We start from the raw sequence: 18,089 nt of genomic DNA on the forward strand, positions 1-18,089 counted from the left end.
TGTTGTGTTCAGGAATGGACAGGCCTGGTGTTGTGACATGTCACTGGGGCTTAAACTTAGAGAAACACAAAGTCCCTCAGGCTAACCAAAAAATGCCCCTTTAATTTCTCTCTGTTCCCCATGCATCCTGCTCGGGCTGTGATGCCGCACCCAGTCACTCATCTATCTCCATCCATCCCACAGCTATCCCATTCCACGGCTGACCGCTCCAAAACATGATTTGTCTCTTGCATCTGAGTCCAGGAGAGTGGCATCCTCAGGTGATACCAGCAGTGCTGGTATGTTTTGTCTCCCAAATCAGCGCAACTATTAGGCAGTGGTTCCCACCCCATTTGGGGTCGCAACAATAAAAAATGGGGTTGCAGAGACGCTCGACAGTGTTGACCAACTATGAAGAACATCACAGAAAAAAGGAGGAAACAGCAGTTTCCCCTTGCAGGCTGGCTGAGACCCAGCCTGGAAGGGGTTGCTTGGGGCTGGAGGAAGTGGAAAGAGGGTGATCAGGCAGGGGGTGCTACTTGCATGTGCACACATGCACTTGGCAGCCAGGCAGCATGGAGTGCAGCTCCCTCCAGATAGGTCTGTGGTGGGGGAAGGCAGATTGAGGCCCCCACACAATGAAGGAGGGAGGGGTGGGGTTGGGGGCACTGACCAGCCAGGCCAGTGCATGGGTCCCAGGGCCAGGGTGGGAATGTGGGACCCAGCTTTGGGAACAGGATGGAGCCACAGGCAGCTCATCCAGGAGGAATCGGGGGGCTGGCTCCCTGCTGCTGCATGCACACCCTGGAAGAGAGCCATGGGAGGTGGGGGGGCATGTGCCCCCAAGATTTATGCACTGGGCAGGGGTGGATGCAGGTTGCCTGCTGCAAGCTCAGGGCTCCCCACCCTACTGCCTTCATGCCCACTGGGCTGTTAAGGCCCCTGGGGGGTGGGTAGCAGGGTAGGGAGCCCTGAGGCAGCCATAGCAGGCAGCCTGCATCCTGCCCACCTCCGCAGGCTTTGCTCCAGCCTTGCTGCCCACAGGGGGAGGGAGGGTTGATATTGTCTGCATCATTTTGGGGTTGCAAAAATTTCTAGTGTTTAAATGGGGTCATGCTGAGGAAAAGGTTGGGAAATGCTGCACTTGGACCAAAAAAACCTGGTTTCTCACTGGTCATGCAGACTGTGGGGACAGGAGTGACTTGGCTTCTTTGGCTGGAGCTTATATGATGGTAGCCTGGTCCTCCCAAGACTGAAGCAGGGTATAATCAGAGCTAGGAGAGCCCAATTTCTCTTGGGTCAAACAAGAAGCCCTGTGTCACTGTCCTTGCACACGGAGTGACCTGCTTTCATTGCCACATCTGAACTTCACCTGTGTTGAACTTTCAGGCCCTGTTGCTGCCTCCCAAGGACATCAGGAGAGTCTTGGCCCTTCCATGCTGACCCAGGTAGGAGTATAGCTCTACAGCAGTGAAAACACATGTCTTAAGCACATGTGCCCTTGGCTGGACAGCCATGGGGCAGGGGCTAAAGCACACAAGCTGAAATGGGAGTCAGCATCTTGAGTTATGTTCCCTGTTGCCTCACTGATTTGTTAAGTGACTCAAGGCCCAGTCACTTGCATGCACAGTGCATCAGTTTCCTTATCGTTAGAAGGGAGGAAGACATTCTTTTTTTCTCGAGAAGCTTGTGGGCTTTTAATTACCTTAATCAAGCTAATTTCTTCTCTGGTCTAATCCCACTGCCTAACTGGATGCAATCAATATTTTTTACATCTTTGAGATATTTTGAGTCCTGCCTGAAAAATCTCAGCAATATAAATATACAAATATTATATTTTTTCATGAATAATGAGACATCAATCCTAGTTAAAAGCAGTTTGATAGTCTAGTTTCTCACCATTTTAGATGTTTTGCATAAGAGAGTTCTTAGCAATTTCAGAGAAAAATTATCCATGTTTTTAAATACGAGTGTGTTCAGCAAGCCTTGCTTGGTTTTCATCATCAAGGCTTCCCTGCATCTTGTGTTGTGGTGTGCCTGCTGTGTTAGGGAATAAGGCTTATCATTCCCAAGTGCCTCTGCAGCAATGAGACAGGACAGAACAGCCCACCTTGCCTGTATGGGTGTAGGTGGGGAGTCGTCCTGTCTTCTGAGGCAGGGCCTTTGGCACTGCTTTCTTGGAAGAGAGCATCCAGCTGGGCAGTAGGATTAGATCAGAGAAGGCAGCCCTAGAATGGGGGAGCCAGAATTTTAATGGCTGCCATCCAGGTATTGTTCCCAGAGCTGAGATGTTCCCTCACAGAAGAAGTACATGAGCTTTTCTTCCTATGGTTATTGTTGCAGGTTGTCGCATCTGGGGCTTCTCTCCAGCAGGCTGTACTGCAGCAGCAGGTGAGGACAGCATACAGTTCCTCCAGGTGAGGATCTCCTGAGGCAGAGCCATTCTAAGAGGGTTCAGTCTCATTTCCATTGCCCTTGCAGCTCACGCAATCCGAGCCTCTGGCCCTGAGCTTGCTGAACACTGGGGACTACGAGAAGAGGCTGGTGGCTCTGCAGGCACAGTTGCGGGAGAGCGTGGCAGGGTACCAAGCAGAGCTGCTCAGCACCCAGACTCACCTGGCACAGCTGGAGAGCCAGGTGAGAGGCATATGGCTTGTCACAGAGAAGGCTGAGGCAGGAATGGTTCTCTTCATACCACACCGACTTTCACAGAAGGGCTGGGCTGGGTATCAGCAAAAGGCAAGATTTTGCTCCCAAGTAGAAGTCATAGAAAGATGTGGTTCATTCCTGTCTGGGGGGGTCACACAGAGGTGACAAGTCCATTGAGGGCAGCAGGGAGTGGGCCTGGCCTCCTTAATAGATATCCACCCTCAGACTTTCAACTCAACTCCTGCTTTCCTGGCACCTGCCTCCCAACCTGTCTCTATCCCAGGAGTGATCCAGGCAGTGATTTGCATTTGGGCAGGGGTGGGTGATTATTTTGGCTGAAGGGCTGCTTAACGAGTTTTAGTGAGCTGTCAAGGGTCACAAGAGTGGTCTCATCCCTTGACAAGTGTCCTACCCCCTGGTCGCCATTTTGGGACTGGAAGTCCTGTCCCTAACCCCTGACCTTTGCCACCAAAAGTCCCTCCCTTTGTCTCCAGAAGTACCCCTTTTCGGAAGGGGGTTTTCCATCTTGGTACTGGTAAAAAACCCAAAATTATTTACTAAAAATCAAACATCCACAATAACATTTTTAAATTCTATTTTAAAAAAGATTTTGTCCTGATTTGTATGCATTTGTGCTGAGTATATAGAGGTGATTGCATAAGAGCTCAAAATGAAATCTTATTCTTATGTATTGGCAGGGTATGAGTGTGCGTGTGGGTGGGTATGGGGTTTGTGGGGAGCCATGGGGTGTGTGGAGGGGGAGGGTATCTGGGGGTTTATGTGTGGGTGTGTGGGTGTGGTGGGGTGTGTGGGTAGCAGTGACCGGGGCTCGCCCCAGAGGCACAAGGGTGTTGGCAGGGGAGGGGTGTTGTGGGGGAGAATGTAAGATGTTGTGGTGTTTGTGAGGTATGTGATTGTGTGTGGGGGAGGGTGTGGTTGTGGGGAAGGATTTGAGGGTATAGTGGGGTGGGGATGGGAGCCCCCCTGTGCACGTGCCCCCCCTGAGCCTGTCAGCACCCCGCCTGCAACACCCTGGAGTCCACACACCCTGTGGAGCCTCCCCACCAACACCAACAGCGCACAGCCCCAGCGTGCCCCATGCCTGCTGTCTACCTCCCCACCATGGCACGTCCTGGCTACAGACATGCAGCGACGCTGAGGCAGCTTCACAGTGAACTGCCTTTCTAGGCACCCCGGGCAGCAACGGCTCCTTCCATCTGCCGTCAGCAGTGCCCCCAGCCTCACAGTACCAGCAGAGACCTGTACTGTGCCACCCGGCTGTGGCTCATCCTGCTGCCCCCTGGGCATGAAGAGATACAGCAGGGCTGGGGGCAGTGGTAGCAACAACCAAAAGAAGCCACTGCTGCCTGGGCTGCCTCAAAGGGCAGTCCTGCCACAGAGCTGCCCCAGCCCTGCTATGTGCCTAGGGGGCGGCATAATGTTCCATGGCTGGGCAGCACCTGGGTCAGGCAGGACCATGGGACCCACTGTAGGCTGGACAAAGCCCCTCCGTGGGCTGAATCCAGACCGCAAGCCATATTTTGCCCACCTGTGTCTTAAGGGGATATGACTGCAGGAAAAAGAAGTTTTCCTATGTGTATGCCTGATCTTTTTCAGGTGCGAAAACTGGAACTGGAGAGGACTCAGCAGAAGTTGCTCCTGGAGAGTCTGCAGCAGCGACACCAAGAAGACTTGGAGCTCATTGAGAACGCGCATAGGTATCACAGTTGTCCACCTACCTTCATTAGTCCACATAGGTCTTCCCACAGTATCCCCGTGTGCCCAGTCCCCAGTTCCCTGCTCTGTGCACAGCACCTGGCCTGATTCTGTAGCTGAAGCATTGACCAGTAAGTGGGCATTCAAAATGCTACCTCCAGACTCTCCATTGATTCTCTGAGTTACTTTGAGCAAGTCATGTAACCTCTGCCACTGTTGGCCCATCTTGTGATGGGAATCACAACACTGACCTCCTATGGAAGGGGCATCATGAAGTTAATAGCAGTGCTGTTGCTTGCTGTCCCTAGCTCTGCCACCAACCAGTGGATGCCTTGGATCATCACTCACTAAATTTCCCTGTGCCTCAGTTTTCCCACACTGTAAAATGAAGCTAATGGTACTAGTCTTCTTTGTAAAGCACTTAGATATTAACAGAGGTTAAACCCTTGGCAAGAGCTGGGTGATGCCATTAAATCAGCAGCCAGATTCCTAAACTGGCATTCAAATTTGAGTTCTGCATTTAAAAGCAGATCCTTAAGCCAGGCTTTTCAAGCCCTAAGCATCTACTAGTGCCCATGCACCTTGGGAACAACTTCCACAGCCCACGGGGGTTTCCTTTCAGGAGTCGTGTGAAGATGGTGGAAGACTCCTACCGTCAGCACGAGGAGAGGCTGCGGCAGGAGAACGAGCAGCTAGCAGCACGACTCCTGTCCCAGTGCCAGAATGCAGAGCAGGCCAAAGCTGAGCTCCTGGCCCAGCATCAGCGCCGACTGGCAGAGCTAGAGCAGGAGAAGGTGCAAGAGGTGGAGAGGCTGCGGGAGTTGCAACGGTAAGGGAGGTTGTGGAAGGGACAGGCAGCCATCCTGGAGGAGAGGGGCAGGGCCTGACCTTCACATCCCCCAGGGGTCAACACTCTTGGAAATGGATTGAAAAAATGGTGGAGCTGACAAGGAAGTGGGTTCAACTGGGGCCAAGAAATATTAAGCTAATTTGATGGTATAAATAACAGCATCAGCCGTGCTGCACAGGGCCCTAGCACTTGTTCCCCATATAATGGGTTATGCAGTTACCTATGAGCATTTGGCCCTCAATGTGAGGAGGCTGAGGAGGAATCTCACCTGGCATGGCCTTTATCTGGTCTGTGCTGTCTGCAGCGTGTGGCCTGGGGCCTGGTGTTGAGTTATGTGAATAACGCAACCTAAAAAACCTTTTTTAAAAATTTAAATCATTTGGGATCAACCTGACGTGAAACTGGTTTAGTTTTCTCAGGCAAATGAAGAATGGAAAACAAAAAAATTCTTTGCACGTTGACTACAGTTGTCCATAACAGATTTGTTTTCTAAACTTTTAATACCTTTTTAAAAAACTAATTTAGGCAAATTTGGTCTCAAAGTGTCATTTCAAAATGAAAGATCAAAATGCCTCATTTCAAAGCTGTTGAAGCAAAATCTTGGGAATTTTTCCAATTTTTTTTCTGTTTTGCAAGTGAAGTAATTGGCTGAATCTGGCACAAACATTTATTATAGTTTCAGTAAACCCAAAACTGCATATTTTGGTGAATAAATTATTCATCCAAAAATGCTCTCCCAGCTTTAGCCAGGACTCCAAATCACAGGGACTTCCCTCCACAAAAAGGGCCTTTGGGTTTGCTCAGTCATGACTTTCTACTGGAATCCTCCTACTCTTCGTACCTTTAGTGGGAATCAGTAGATTTCTCCCAAGATTTTCTTTTGGGAATGAGATGTCTCTTTGGAGTCACCCAGTGACCATTTGCAGTTGATCTCACCTGGAGCCAGAAAACTGAGATCAGTCTAAAAGCTGTTTCAGTTCAGCTTTTGGTGTCCCTTACCTGGGTTCAGACCATGGTGGTAAGAACCATGTGATTCCCCGTCCTGCTTCATATGGAACATAAGTAGCAAAGTGTTAGTAAAGATGTCCTTCCCTCTGGGTCCTACAGGGTATCCATTTTGGAAATGTGCAAAGACCATGAAGAGCAGCTACAGAGGCTAAAACGACTGAAAGATCAGGAGATTGATGCAGTCACCAGTGCCACTTCCCATACCAGGTACCATCTACCCCATCCACCTTGCCTTGGTTTTCCAGCAAGATTTCCGCCTTTTCCCAGTCCCTGTCCCTTTCAGAGTGTGATGGAGGTTCAGTTTCTCTTCCTTTTCTCAAGGAGTTCAGCTGATCCTTCCTCTTTGTGTTTGGGAGTCTCTCAAAAGCAAAGCTCCTTTTTGGAGCCGGTATCATGTAGACTTCCCTAAAGGTGGTACCCTTCAGAGGGTGCTTAAAGAAGGATCATGTCCTCCTGAGCTGTTGAGTGACAGTCCCCAAAGTGTGTGGTGGTAGTAGGTGACTGGAGGGCTGGAACATAGGATGGACCCCAACAAGGAGAAGAACATGAGCTGCTGGGGATGTGGCAGGGCATCTGAAAAGGAGTGACTGGTTCAATGACCAAGGTGATCTTGACTTACAGACTTATCACAGCCAGTAAATCTAAAGGCCTCGCCCTGACCCCAGAGAGAAAACAGTCTCTCTCATTTGCTGCCCTTGAGACTGACCACAAGAGGTTCAGGGTAGAGCTATAATTGCTGAAATTTGTTGCCCAAGGAATCTGATCTCCCTTTTCCCCAGAGTTGTACTCAGAATTTGACTCATTGTTTCAAAATTGATCTTCCTAGCCCTCCTGGTGTGACAGTCACCTTCAAAAACATGAACCTATGTAGCTACTGTGTGACCAAGATGCTGCCTTTTTTCTCTTTCAGGTCTCTGAATGGTGTCATTGAGCAGATGGAGAAGTTTTCCAGTAACCTGAGTGACCTGTCTCACAAGGTGGAGGTCACACATCAGAACACATCGCAGGAGCTTGAGATTGGAGCCCGGCAGCGAGATGAGCAACTCCGTGGTACCAGCTTTCTTCTCTAGCACAGCCATTAGTACTATTTATATTATGTGATCCTCCTTGACCCCAACACAACTTGTAGTGGCAAGGCAGGCAAGCACAGGAACAGATGGTCACTGCCCCAAACAGCTGATAGTCTTAAAGTTGGGGGTGGGGATTACTGTAGTGTCTCAAAGGTCTTGTCGTGGACCTAGATACTCTTTATACCAGGTGCTGTGTGAACACAGGATAAGGAGATGGTTGTTTCTCCATTTTACAGGGTGGGAACAGCCCAGAGAGAGATTGAATGACTTGCCAGAAAGTCAGGAGCAGAAACCTGACTGGCTACATCCCAGTCAGGTGTCCTTCTCCTTTATAGTGTGTTGACCTCTCTGCAGAAAATGGCAGTAGCTCACCAAGGATTATACCCAAGGGCAAATGAGAATGCAACAGCCAGAGATGCTGTAAGCTTAAAGCAGCTTCTCCACATACATGCTGCAGATAGACAGGCTTTTTGCTGGAGGTGCCATCCCAGCTTCAGACTGAGGGACACTTCCCCAGATGTTACAAACCAGCCCGACTGCAATGGAGTAAAGGGATCAACACCAATTCACCGCACTTGAAGGCTCTGGCCTTAGGGTGGATACAGAGGTGCCTTATAGTAGACCATGATATTACTGGGAACCCCTGTAGACTTCCCTAATGTGACTCTTTCCCCCTCCCCTCAGTGCTGCAGGATAGACTGACACAGCAGCAGAGAGATATGGAAGAGGAGCGGGGTCGGCTGCAAGGGGTCATTGCCAAAATGGAGGCCAGGCTAGGGGAGCAGACGCGGCTCCTGGAGCAGGTGAGCTTGAGTGAACAGTTTATGTTGTCCATTTAGCATTGGCTCTGGTGGAGAAGCCTGCACCTTTTCCACTTCTGTACGTGATGCAGACATTTCCCTGAGGGCTCCCACCAAGGCAGGAACATCATCAACCTCAGGTCTGGGCTTTCTGCTCCAAAGCTTCCATTCTTTCCCCTGTGTCAAATGAGTTCCAGCTCTGTCTGTATTTGGGAACAAGAATGCTTTGCTTTGAATGGCCTAATGAAGTCCTAACCACTCCTGTTGAAGACCCAAGGAATTTTTTCTCATAATGTTCTCAGAATGGGGAAACTGACCACCTGGTGTGAAACAGACATAACTCAACCTCCCAGTAGCAGGTGGATCAAGAAGACATGAGGCAGGGGTGGAACAATCACATTTTACATCCTATAACAGCCATTTGTGGGGGAAGGGAGAGTCTGAAAATAGCCTTCCCAGGTGGTGAACAAAACTCAGGCCTTGGAGTTTTGGAAGCCTAAGAAAAGGGTAGTGGTGAAACATCACCCTGGAAAAGGGCCAATGTGGTCCCTATTTTCAAGAAGGGGAGGAAGGAGGATCCAGGCAACTATAGGCCAGTCAATTTCACCTCCATCCTTGGCAAAGTCTTTGAAAAGATTATTAACACTCATATATGTGAGAGCCCAGCAGGAAAAATTATGCTGCGGGGAAACCAGCATGGGTTCATAGCAGGTAGATCATGCCTAACTAATCTAGTTTCTTTTTATGACCAAGTTACAAAACACCTTGACACAGGAGTAGGGGTTGATATTGTTTACTTAGACTTCAGGAAGGCTTTCGATATGGTATCCCACCCCATACTGGTGAACAAATTAAGAGGCTGTGACTTGGAAGATTACACAGTCCGGTGGGTGGCAAATTGGCTAGAGGGTCAAACCCAGAGAGTGGTAGTGGATGGGTCGGTATCGACCTGGAAGGGCATGGGTAGTGGGGTCCTGCAAGGCCTGGTCTTTGGACTGATACTATTCAATGTCTTCAACAGTGACTTGGACGAGGGAGTGAAGTGTACTCTGTCCAAATATGCGGGTAATACACAACTGTGGGGAGAAGTGGACACACTGGAGGGCAGGGAACAACTACAGGCAGACCTGGACAGGTTGGACAAATGGGCAGAAAACAATAGAATGCAGTTTAACAAGGAGAAATGCAAAGTCCTGCACCTACGGAGGAAAAATGTCCAGCACACTTGCTGCCTAGGAAATGACCTGCTGGGTGGCACAAAAGCGGAAAGGGATCTCGGAGTCCTAGTGGACTCCAAGATGAACATGAGTTGTCAGTGTGACGAAGTCATCAGAAAAGCTAACTGCATTTTATCATGCATCAGCAGATGCATGACAGACAGAACCAAGGAGGTGATACTTCCCCTCTATCAGGCGCTGGTCAGACTGCAGTTGGAATACTGCGTGCAGTTTTGGGTGCCACACTTCAAAAGGGATGTGGATAACCTGGAGAGGGTCCAGAGAAGGGCCATTCGTATGATTACGGGCTTGCACGCCAAGCCCTACAGCGAGAGGGCGACCTTGTGGCTGCCTACAAACTTATCATGGGGGTGCAGAAGGGAATTGGTGAGGCTCTAGTCACCATGGCTCCCCTTGGGGTCACAAGAAATAATGGCCATAAGCTAGCAGAGAGCAGATTCAGACTGGACATTAGGAGGAACTTCTTCACAGTTAGAGTGACCAAGGTCTGGAATGGGCTCCCAAGGGAGGTGGTGCTCTCCCCTATCCTGGGGGTCTTCAAGAGGAGGTTGGATGGGCATCTGGCTGGGGTCCTCTGAACCCAACACTCTTTCCTGTCTATGCAGGGGGTCAGACTTGATATATTGAGGTCCCTTCCGACCCTAACATCTATGAATCAGTGTCAGCTTGAGGTAATCCCACCATGGGCACATACAGCCTATGCATTTCTCCCTCCATGTTGCTGCTGTCTCCATACTGTAGGAACGCTGGCGAGCCACCGCAGAGCAATCCAAAGTAGAATCTCTACAGCGCTCGCTAGAGGAGCAGAGGAGGGTCATGACCCAGCAGCTCGCCATGGAGAGGGAAGAACTGGAGAGGGCAAAGGTGAGGCATTTAACCCAAACAGTGGTCTCCAGGAGTTCATTAATTCCAATGACATCAGAGCCAGGATTGCTTTTACTTGCAAGGAGCTCAGAACAGAGGCAAGCCCAGAGCGAAATCTGTGTGGATTTTAGTGTCACATGCGGTTATTAAGGTAATGGGAGAGGAAGATTTGGGGTGAGAAGATGTGGTGCTAGGCCAAGATTTGGTGCCTGGAACTCTAGCGATAGACCACAACGCTACAAAATCATGTTAGTCAGAAGCTGAGACCAACACTAGGAACACTTGTTCCTCTTGGGCAAGACGTGTGTTTTTCTGTAGCTCCGTTCCTTGCTCATGACAGTCTCTATGACCCTGAGCCAACCATACCTACATCTCCCTTCACTGGAGGACTCCCCTCACCCCCTCTCTTAACCCCTCCCCACCATGCTCTTTTCTGTCAGAGTGCCTTGCTGGAAGAGCAGAAGTTGGTCATGCAGAAGTGTGCAGCGGAGCGGCAGAAGCTATCCACAGAGTGGCTGGAGCTCCACACCCAGCAGAAACTAAGCAAAGAGCGCACAGAGCGGGAGGTGGACCGTGCCCTGCAGATAGATTCCCAGAGGGAAGGCACCATTATGACTCTGGCCAAGGTACAACAGCAAAACACTGTCTCACTGCAGGGCTTTGGCAACTGATTTGATAAAGCAGCTGGACAATCAGACAGACAGCTTCCCAGGCAGGTCACCCCACCAGAGATTTCACATGGCAACAATAAAACTTAGCCTTTCCCTATCCTTTGAGTTATGGTCCTAGTTCTGTTCCCTACAGAAATCTCACTCCCCACACAAGCAAGTGCTAGAGCAGCCAAAGAGCAGGCTATTTATAAATACTTGGGGAAGAGGAGTGGCAATCCAGGGTTAATATCACTATTGCTGATAATATCACTAGCCACTTGTGTTCATGCATGTTCTCTCTATCCAGGACTTGAAGGATAACCTGTTGTGTTATCCTTCTAACTGCTGGTTGTGGAACAGCTCTGCAGTCTTAGCAGATGTTGGTTACCCCCCTGACTACTGATATGTACAGTTCTGGCCTGAAGCTTGTATCCCTGCAGCATGGGGAAGACAGGGCTTTGAAGAACATAGGGGTAAAGGGAAACCTCACCACCTTTCCTCTGCTTGGCCCAGATTTCTGCTGGGCAGTGTAAATGGAAACTGTGCATATTAGCTGGAAACTTCTCTCTGCCAACTGGAGCCAGGACCTTTAGTTAATGTGGGATGTGGAAACCGGGTCTTTTTCATCCCCAGTCTCCCTGGGGAGAGCACTGAGGTAGGACAAGTTGTTATAGAACTACATGTGTGGTTCCCTCTCTAGGAACAGGCAGATCTGAAGATCAGAGCCAGCGAGCTGCGAGCCAAGGAGGAGCAGCTAGCAAGAGAGAGGGAACAGCTGGAGCAGGAGAGGCAGGAGCTGAGACTTGAGAAGGAAAGAGTCAACACTGCCGCCTTGAACATCAAACAGAGGGCAGAGGAGATTGACAGCATGAGCAAGGTGGGAAGGACCTCCTGCCCTCCCTTCTCCCCACATTGCATCTTGGACATCCAGAGCCATGCTCCTTTCCCTCCCAGGAGAGGAAAAGTGGGAAATAGACAGCAGTGGTCTAGGGCCTTGAGAATGGACTGTCAGTTTTGACTCTGCCATGGACTCCTTGACTCCTTGAATGACCTTGGGTGTTTCACTTAATTCTCTCTCTCTCTCTCTCTCTCTCTCTGCTTTGACTCCCTGTTGGGGGAGACGGGGGGCATTGATTGCTCCCTTCCTCCCTCAATAAAGACCTCAAAATGTTTTAAACTCCTGTAGCTCATCACCCAAATTATTAGTATCATCATAGAAAAAAACCATGAGAGTTCTTTGCCCTTGAAGTGAATTGACCTGACTTTGAGCATTTTAAAGAGATCCAGGGAGCAGGGTGAAAGAAAAAGGACCTATGGAGGGAGGAAAGGAGAGGAGCTGAGGATGGCAAACAGGACCTTGCACCTCCACTCACAGATTCGTATCTGGTAGCCATCAGTGCCCCATGTGAAATGAAGGCAGTATCAGCAGAGTAAAGCACCATGGCAGAGTGGCCATGGATACAGAGCAACCCACTCAGTTACAGTGGGCAGAGGGAAATCCCTCCAAGCCCAGATTGAGACCCAGGTTTCTGAGAAGTAGCTGGCCCTGCTGCTGGTCTGGTGGGCAAAGAAAAGGCGAGAGAGACTGGCAGGCTCATGGAAACCCTTCTTGTTTGGTGTACATGTTCCCACCTGAGCACAGGGCAGAGCCTGCCAGGTAGGCGCCCATATGCATGCCCCCAGCTGTACACTATCCTGCCCCTCCCCACCCAGTCCTCACAGGCTTCCCTGTGCCCCACAGCTGTCCTCGCAGAAGTATGAGGAGGGGGAGAGGGCCCTGCTAGAGGCCAGGAAGGTGGAGTCGGAGCATCAGGAGAGACTGCGCATTGTGCAACAGCAAATGGAGCGATTGAAGCAGCAGGAGCAGCATCTGCACCAGGTAATGAGATCCTTCCCTTTTCCCCGCCTCGTGTTTTTCTCTCTCTGCTGTCAGCTGTCACAACCCATTCACATGGCCTTTTCTCCTGTCTCTTTCTGGGGATGGAGTAGGAGCGCCTGAACTTGGCTCATCAGAGGAGACAGCTCGAACAGCTGCGTGAAAAGCTTCCCAACAGCCCAGTGCTGTTACTGCCCAAACCAGGTGCTCAAGCCGAGACCCTCTCCCATCCACGCTGTGAGCAGAAACACTTCCCAGAGAGGAAACGAGATGAAGGGGAGTCATCTTCATGTGTTCGGGTCAGGGGGGTTGTTCTCTGGCTCTCCCACATATGTAAACCTCAAAGTCATTTCAGTTATGCAGCCTCTTCCTCACAAAGGGAAAACAAGCTTATAATCATGAGAAAATAGGAAAGACACCTTGAGAGGTTAAGTAGTCCAAGGCCTACCTGACCCAGTCTTTGCCGGTGCTTATCTGTTCTGCCTGGTATCCAACCTAAATCTCCCTTATGCCTATAACTTCTTATCCTGTTCCCAAAGGTTAGTGGCCATAGCAAGGGATTGGGAGTCAGTGCTCCTGGATTCTAGTCCTGGTTCTGCTTGTGGACTTGCTGCATGGACACAGGGGATGCTGGATACCTCTTGTTACCATCTGTCTGCTAACTGGTAGTTGAGAGAGCAGACAAATGGTCAAGGCTGTCAAGGACCTTCAGATTCAGGAAGCTGTGGAAGTACCATGTATTCATTGTTAATCGATTCCCAAAATTTCCTCCATCCCTACCTGGGAAGAGGGTCCTCCATGCTACTGTTGTACGGAAACACTGGGGCACCTATTGTCTCTAGACAAGCTGGTAGGCCAGGTTTCCTACCTTCATCTCTTAGTCTTTCTCTGTGTAGAACATAGGAGGTTGCAGGTCACTAACAGCATGTAATCGGTGTGACTGTGCTTTCTCCACAGATTTAACTCCTGTTATGCAGTTACCTAGGCACAACCCTGGCCGGATAGGAATCCCCGAGGGCACCGCAGGACAAGGTCCCTCCGAGTTGTACGCCAGATTGATGCTGCTTAAGTACACAGCTGAGCGGGTAAACACAAGTTCCACAGAGCCCAATCCAATAGGAAAGGAACACCAGCCCTGGCCTGCTACTGAGCTGATGCTCAAAAGCCTGTACCAGAAGGGAATGAAGGGAGATCCCAAGGCCACAAACTATTGGTTGGGTTTTCTTCTAAGATCATGACTGGACAGTAAACCCATTTGTTCTGTGCTATAATGGGAATGGGTCTTTTGAGAGGCAGATATGTATTTCTTCCCAGTATGCTTCAAAAAGAAGCAAATGAACAAATAACAGCCACTGCAGCCATAAATGATCAGACAGCTAGGTCTTCAGAGCCACTGACTTGCTCCAGCTGGGCTCCCAGTCACATCTGATAACCTCATTGGCCCCACAAAGGAAGGGATGTTCCTCTCTCGAGATCTCTGAGACCATTGGGTAAAGGTAATTCATTCCTGTCCTTGTGATCCCCTGGGGTGTCTATCCCCTCCAGATTCTCCAGTCACTCATCTGCTCTTCCATCAACTTCCCTGTTTAATCAGGGTTCTGAATTGACCCTTTTGAAAAGCCTCACTCATTCTGGGGGGGAGAGGGAACACCCTTACAGTCCTTGTCTGTGTAGATCCCATTAAAGGCACGTGGGCATCTCACACATGTGAAATTCACATGTGAGCACCCTCAGTAGGATTCATGAAGACAAGACATTTTTCAGAATCCCAGTTACCCTCAGATAGGTAGCCGCTCTTTCTGATGCATTCAGCTTTCAAGGCTTGAGTTTGGCTGCTTTGTTGACGTTCATCTGACATATCTTTTACCCAGCCACCATAGCTGCTAGATCTGTGGGTATCTTAAGTCTCCCCTCAATAAGCTCCAGGCACAATTGATGGTGGACCTTCCCTCCTCTCTCCCCAGGACCGGGATTTCTTGGAAGACGAACAGTTCTTTTTGGAGACCCTGAAGAAAGCTTCATACAACACTTCTTCCCAGACAGCATGAGGAGAGCTTAGCTGCACCTGCAACCCTGGGAGAGTTAACTTTTGTATAAAAGAGAGATTTTGCAAATTTTTATATTTTTATGCAAAAGATGGATGGAAAAAATAAATAATTGCCTCATCTCAGCAGAGCAACAATTAGTGCTTTTAAAACAAAAGACTTCTGTGACTCTTGCTGGGGACAATCCTCCAGAGAAAAGCCCTTCGCTACTTTGACCATGAGTTCTTTTGGGTGCAGGGCTGTCCTTTATATGTCTCTACCTGTCCAGGGTATGGTATGCTGGCACTGCTCCCCTAGCATTGGTCCTCCTTCCATGTAACACAGAGTAGCAACAGCAAACTCCCTAGTGCTTCATGAGATCTCCATGAAGTAGAGCACGGTGGGGATGAAATCTTTAGGGGGCTATCACAATACCAATAATCATTAAGAAGAACTGGTCCGGCATGGGCAGCAGTAACAGCAGCACACACTGCCCATGCTCTGGCTTACCATGGTGACTCCGTCGTAACTCAGAAGCACCACCTGTAGGCATGAAGGGTTTTATTCCCTATGGGCCATTTCAGAAGAAGCCCTGCTCTGCTCAGCAAGGCCCCAACTGAGACACCAGCCACAGAAAGAGATTTTAGTGGGAAATATCCGCACCCAGTGGGAACTGGCCTGGGACCTGCCACAACCATCTTGCATCAGCACTAACCAACCACTGGGTGGGACATTTGCATGGCATAGGGAATGGTCACATCTGGACATTCAAGAGGGGAAACAGAGACAAGAAGAAACCAAATGATCAGGATGTGGGATCTTGCTTTCTTCCACTGCATCATGCTGCCTCTGATGTCCTGCAGCCTTCTGCTCTTCCATAGCAGATGTGAGTTGAATTAGAGAAGCCACAGGATAATGAAGAGATCCTAAGGCATGTAAGCAGGTTACATACCTTGGGAATTGGGGCTTCTGGTGAAACTGGGAGAAGGAACTGCATTTATTTCAAGCCTCTCCAAATGGAGGGTTGTCAGTGACATGTACTGCCTTTCTTTGCTAGGTCACTTTTAAATCCAGCGTAGTGCCTCATAGCAAAGCAGAGCTAGCTTTAATTCAGATGGCATGAGTCCCAGGAATAGTCTAGCAGGATAGAGCTGGGTGCTGGTTACTTTGCCCTGCTTCTCAGTCCTCATGCCACCTCAGGGCCTTCCCACTATGCTCGAGTCTCTTCTGACACTGCTGCATAGATGTAATTTGTGGCTTCTCTCTCAAGCAGATTTCCTATTAGCCTTGATTGCTGGCAGCCACTGGGCCACATGGGAGGTTTTAGAACTGCCTTGCTCTCATTGGCAGCTGATTTAGACAATCAGCTCTGGTGACACTCTTATTAATGCCAGAGTTGCTCTGCTGCAAAAACACACAGCGACCTCAAATAACCAACACAAGATGCTTTAACTAATAACAGAGGGAAGAGCTGAAATGCCCACAGAATATCAACAGTGCCCAAGTGTCCAGCAGTCTTGCTCCAAGCTTCCAGTTCCATTTATTTCAAATCTGGCTGCAGTGCATGTGTCCATAGTGGGAATCAGTCTCTCTTTGCAAGCACTCTGCACCAACCCTTGAAAATAATGGAGCTAAATGCAAATCTGGACCTGCCAAGTGGCACCCAGCATGCAAGCAGCCTGGTTTCTATTGCTTTCTCTGCCCTACACAGAGTAATTTATTGAAGACTGTGCATTTAATGTTCCCTTACCAATCTCCATTATAGTCTATTTGCCACCCCATCAAGGAACGTAATGCTGTTTCTTTGGGCTGCTATTGATACGGCAGATGGCTGAAATAAAAAGGGAGGCCGAAGATTACAAAGGTGGACGGCATCAAACGCCATGGACTGGATTCTCATCTCTATTGCAGATTTGGGTTGGTGCAGTAACTCTCATTGACTTCAGGAGAGTAACGCCATAATTTCACCAGTGTAAGATCCAGCCCTGTGGTCAGGTTTCAGAGTGAATTACGGTCAAGTAGTTGACTAATGGGACTTAGATAGCTCCATTATCAGCCTCTGTGACCAAACGTTATCGATTTCCCCATCTTTGAGTACTTTGTCATTGTTCTGTTGGAAAAAGTTTGGGGAATGATTGCCCTTTTCAGAGCTGAGGCTGGTTTGATTCAAGGCCCAATTTGTTTCTAAATCTGGTTCTAAAATTGAGCTATTTATTTTGTTTTATTCCTAAAAGATGAGAAGAGAAAGGGAAATGTCCAGAAGATGAGAGACACAAGTGTTGCCTCAAAAACGTTTGTGCAATGCGACTGAAGACAAGGTGATAGGGAGCTAGTGGTGGAGGCACTGACCCTCCTGCTTACTCCTCTGCTCAGGTATGGCATCCCACACACTACGTCTATACCCCCAGCTGAAAGCGGGGGTGTTGTCTAGAGCTTGGGGTGTTGGAGGAGGCAGCTGTTTTCCGGGGTTCCATTCACAGCTCTGCCCTGGATTCAGTCTGGATTTGGTTCCTCCTACATGCAAGGAGACCCTACTCGGGTCAAAATCCCAAAGATGATCCAAGCCAAACAGCCCGTACAGTTTGCCACAACCAAGCTAACCACTCTCCACAGCAAACAGTGTTGCAGGGAGGGAGTGTGGCCACCATCATGTGAGCCATCATGTCCAGCCACTTCTGACTCCCACCATGAATGACTAGCTGTGAATCACAGCTGGGTCAACTACAGGCAGCCTTTGGCAGAAGTCCAGAGCAGGACTTCATCTCATGCCCTGTGAAGTTTTTGTGAGACACTTTAGGCCCCCCCACCCAAGTTTCCACTCAGGTGAAGAACCTTAATGTTACCTGAATTGAAAATTATTTTCTTTTTTTATGGCACTAATTTGTCTGGGCTGGAGGCCTATTCAAAAACCCCTGGTTTTGTGCCCCAGCCATCTTCTGCAGGCAGCATTGAACTGATCCCACCATAACTCCCTAGTGAAAGTCAGACACTGAGCAGCCAAAGGCCAAGCTGAACGATAAAAAAGAAATGGGTGCAATGAAAAGACTTCTTGCCTTTCAGCCTGCAGCTGCACATAAACAACTGGCCTGCACCTTGATTGTCCCAATCCCTAGGACAGTCCATACTGACTATTAAAAAAAAAAAAAATGCACTTGTCTGCAGCTTTCCAGCACCTGTATCTGGTGCTCCTACATCAGTCTTCAGTAGGGTAATAGTTTCCCCAGCACTAGCTTGGAGATCCAGTGATGCTGCATTGTCCTTGCTTTCTCATCTCCCAGCCAAGACACCTCCACAGACATTGGCATGGGTCTTGTTTCAAATGTCTCAAGAAATGGCAATCCCATCTTGTGCCGTCCTTGGGGTAA

The 18,089-nt window shown here is 49.3% G+C and overlaps 1 protein-coding gene across 4 annotated transcripts in view; it reads left to right on the forward strand.

The window, feature by feature from the left end:
* FBF1 (Fas binding factor 1) overlaps positions 1–18,089 on the forward strand; it is a 33,327-nt gene extending 15,238 nt beyond the window's left edge. For 2 of the 4 annotated variants that reach the window (XM_090059227.1, XM_090059226.1), the window contains exons 15-30: positions 184–278; positions 1,369–1,427; positions 2,323–2,370; positions 2,461–2,616; positions 4,246–4,346; positions 4,967–5,173; positions 6,302–6,409; positions 7,113–7,252; positions 7,957–8,075; positions 10,052–10,174; positions 10,615–10,800; positions 11,525–11,701; positions 12,566–12,703; positions 12,814–12,974; positions 13,656–13,785; positions 14,665–17,057. In XM_090059227.1, coding sequence (XP_089915353.1) covers positions 184–278; positions 1,369–1,427; positions 2,323–2,370; positions 2,461–2,616; positions 4,246–4,346; positions 4,967–5,173; positions 6,302–6,409; positions 7,113–7,252; positions 7,957–8,075; positions 10,052–10,174; positions 10,615–10,800; positions 11,525–11,701; positions 12,566–12,703; positions 12,814–12,974; positions 13,656–13,785; positions 14,665–14,748 — 2,032 coding nt within the window. In that variant the 3' untranslated portion in view covers positions 14,749–17,057. Of the gene's footprint in view, positions 1–183; positions 279–1,368; positions 1,428–2,322; positions 2,371–2,460; positions 2,617–4,245; positions 4,347–4,966; positions 5,174–6,301; positions 6,410–7,112; positions 7,253–7,956; positions 8,076–10,051; positions 10,175–10,614; positions 10,801–11,524; positions 11,702–12,565; positions 12,704–12,813; positions 12,975–13,655; positions 13,786–14,664 lie in introns of all 4 variants that reach the window. The other 2 variants (XM_090059225.1, XM_090059228.1) reach the window with 2 other exon arrangements.

Source organism: Crocodylus siamensis, chromosome 8, assembly GCF_052110815.1.
Source record: "Crocodylus siamensis isolate JL-2025a chromosome 8, ASM5211081v1, whole genome shotgun sequence".
NCBI lineage: Eukaryota > Metazoa > Chordata > Crocodylia > Crocodylidae > Crocodylus > Crocodylus siamensis.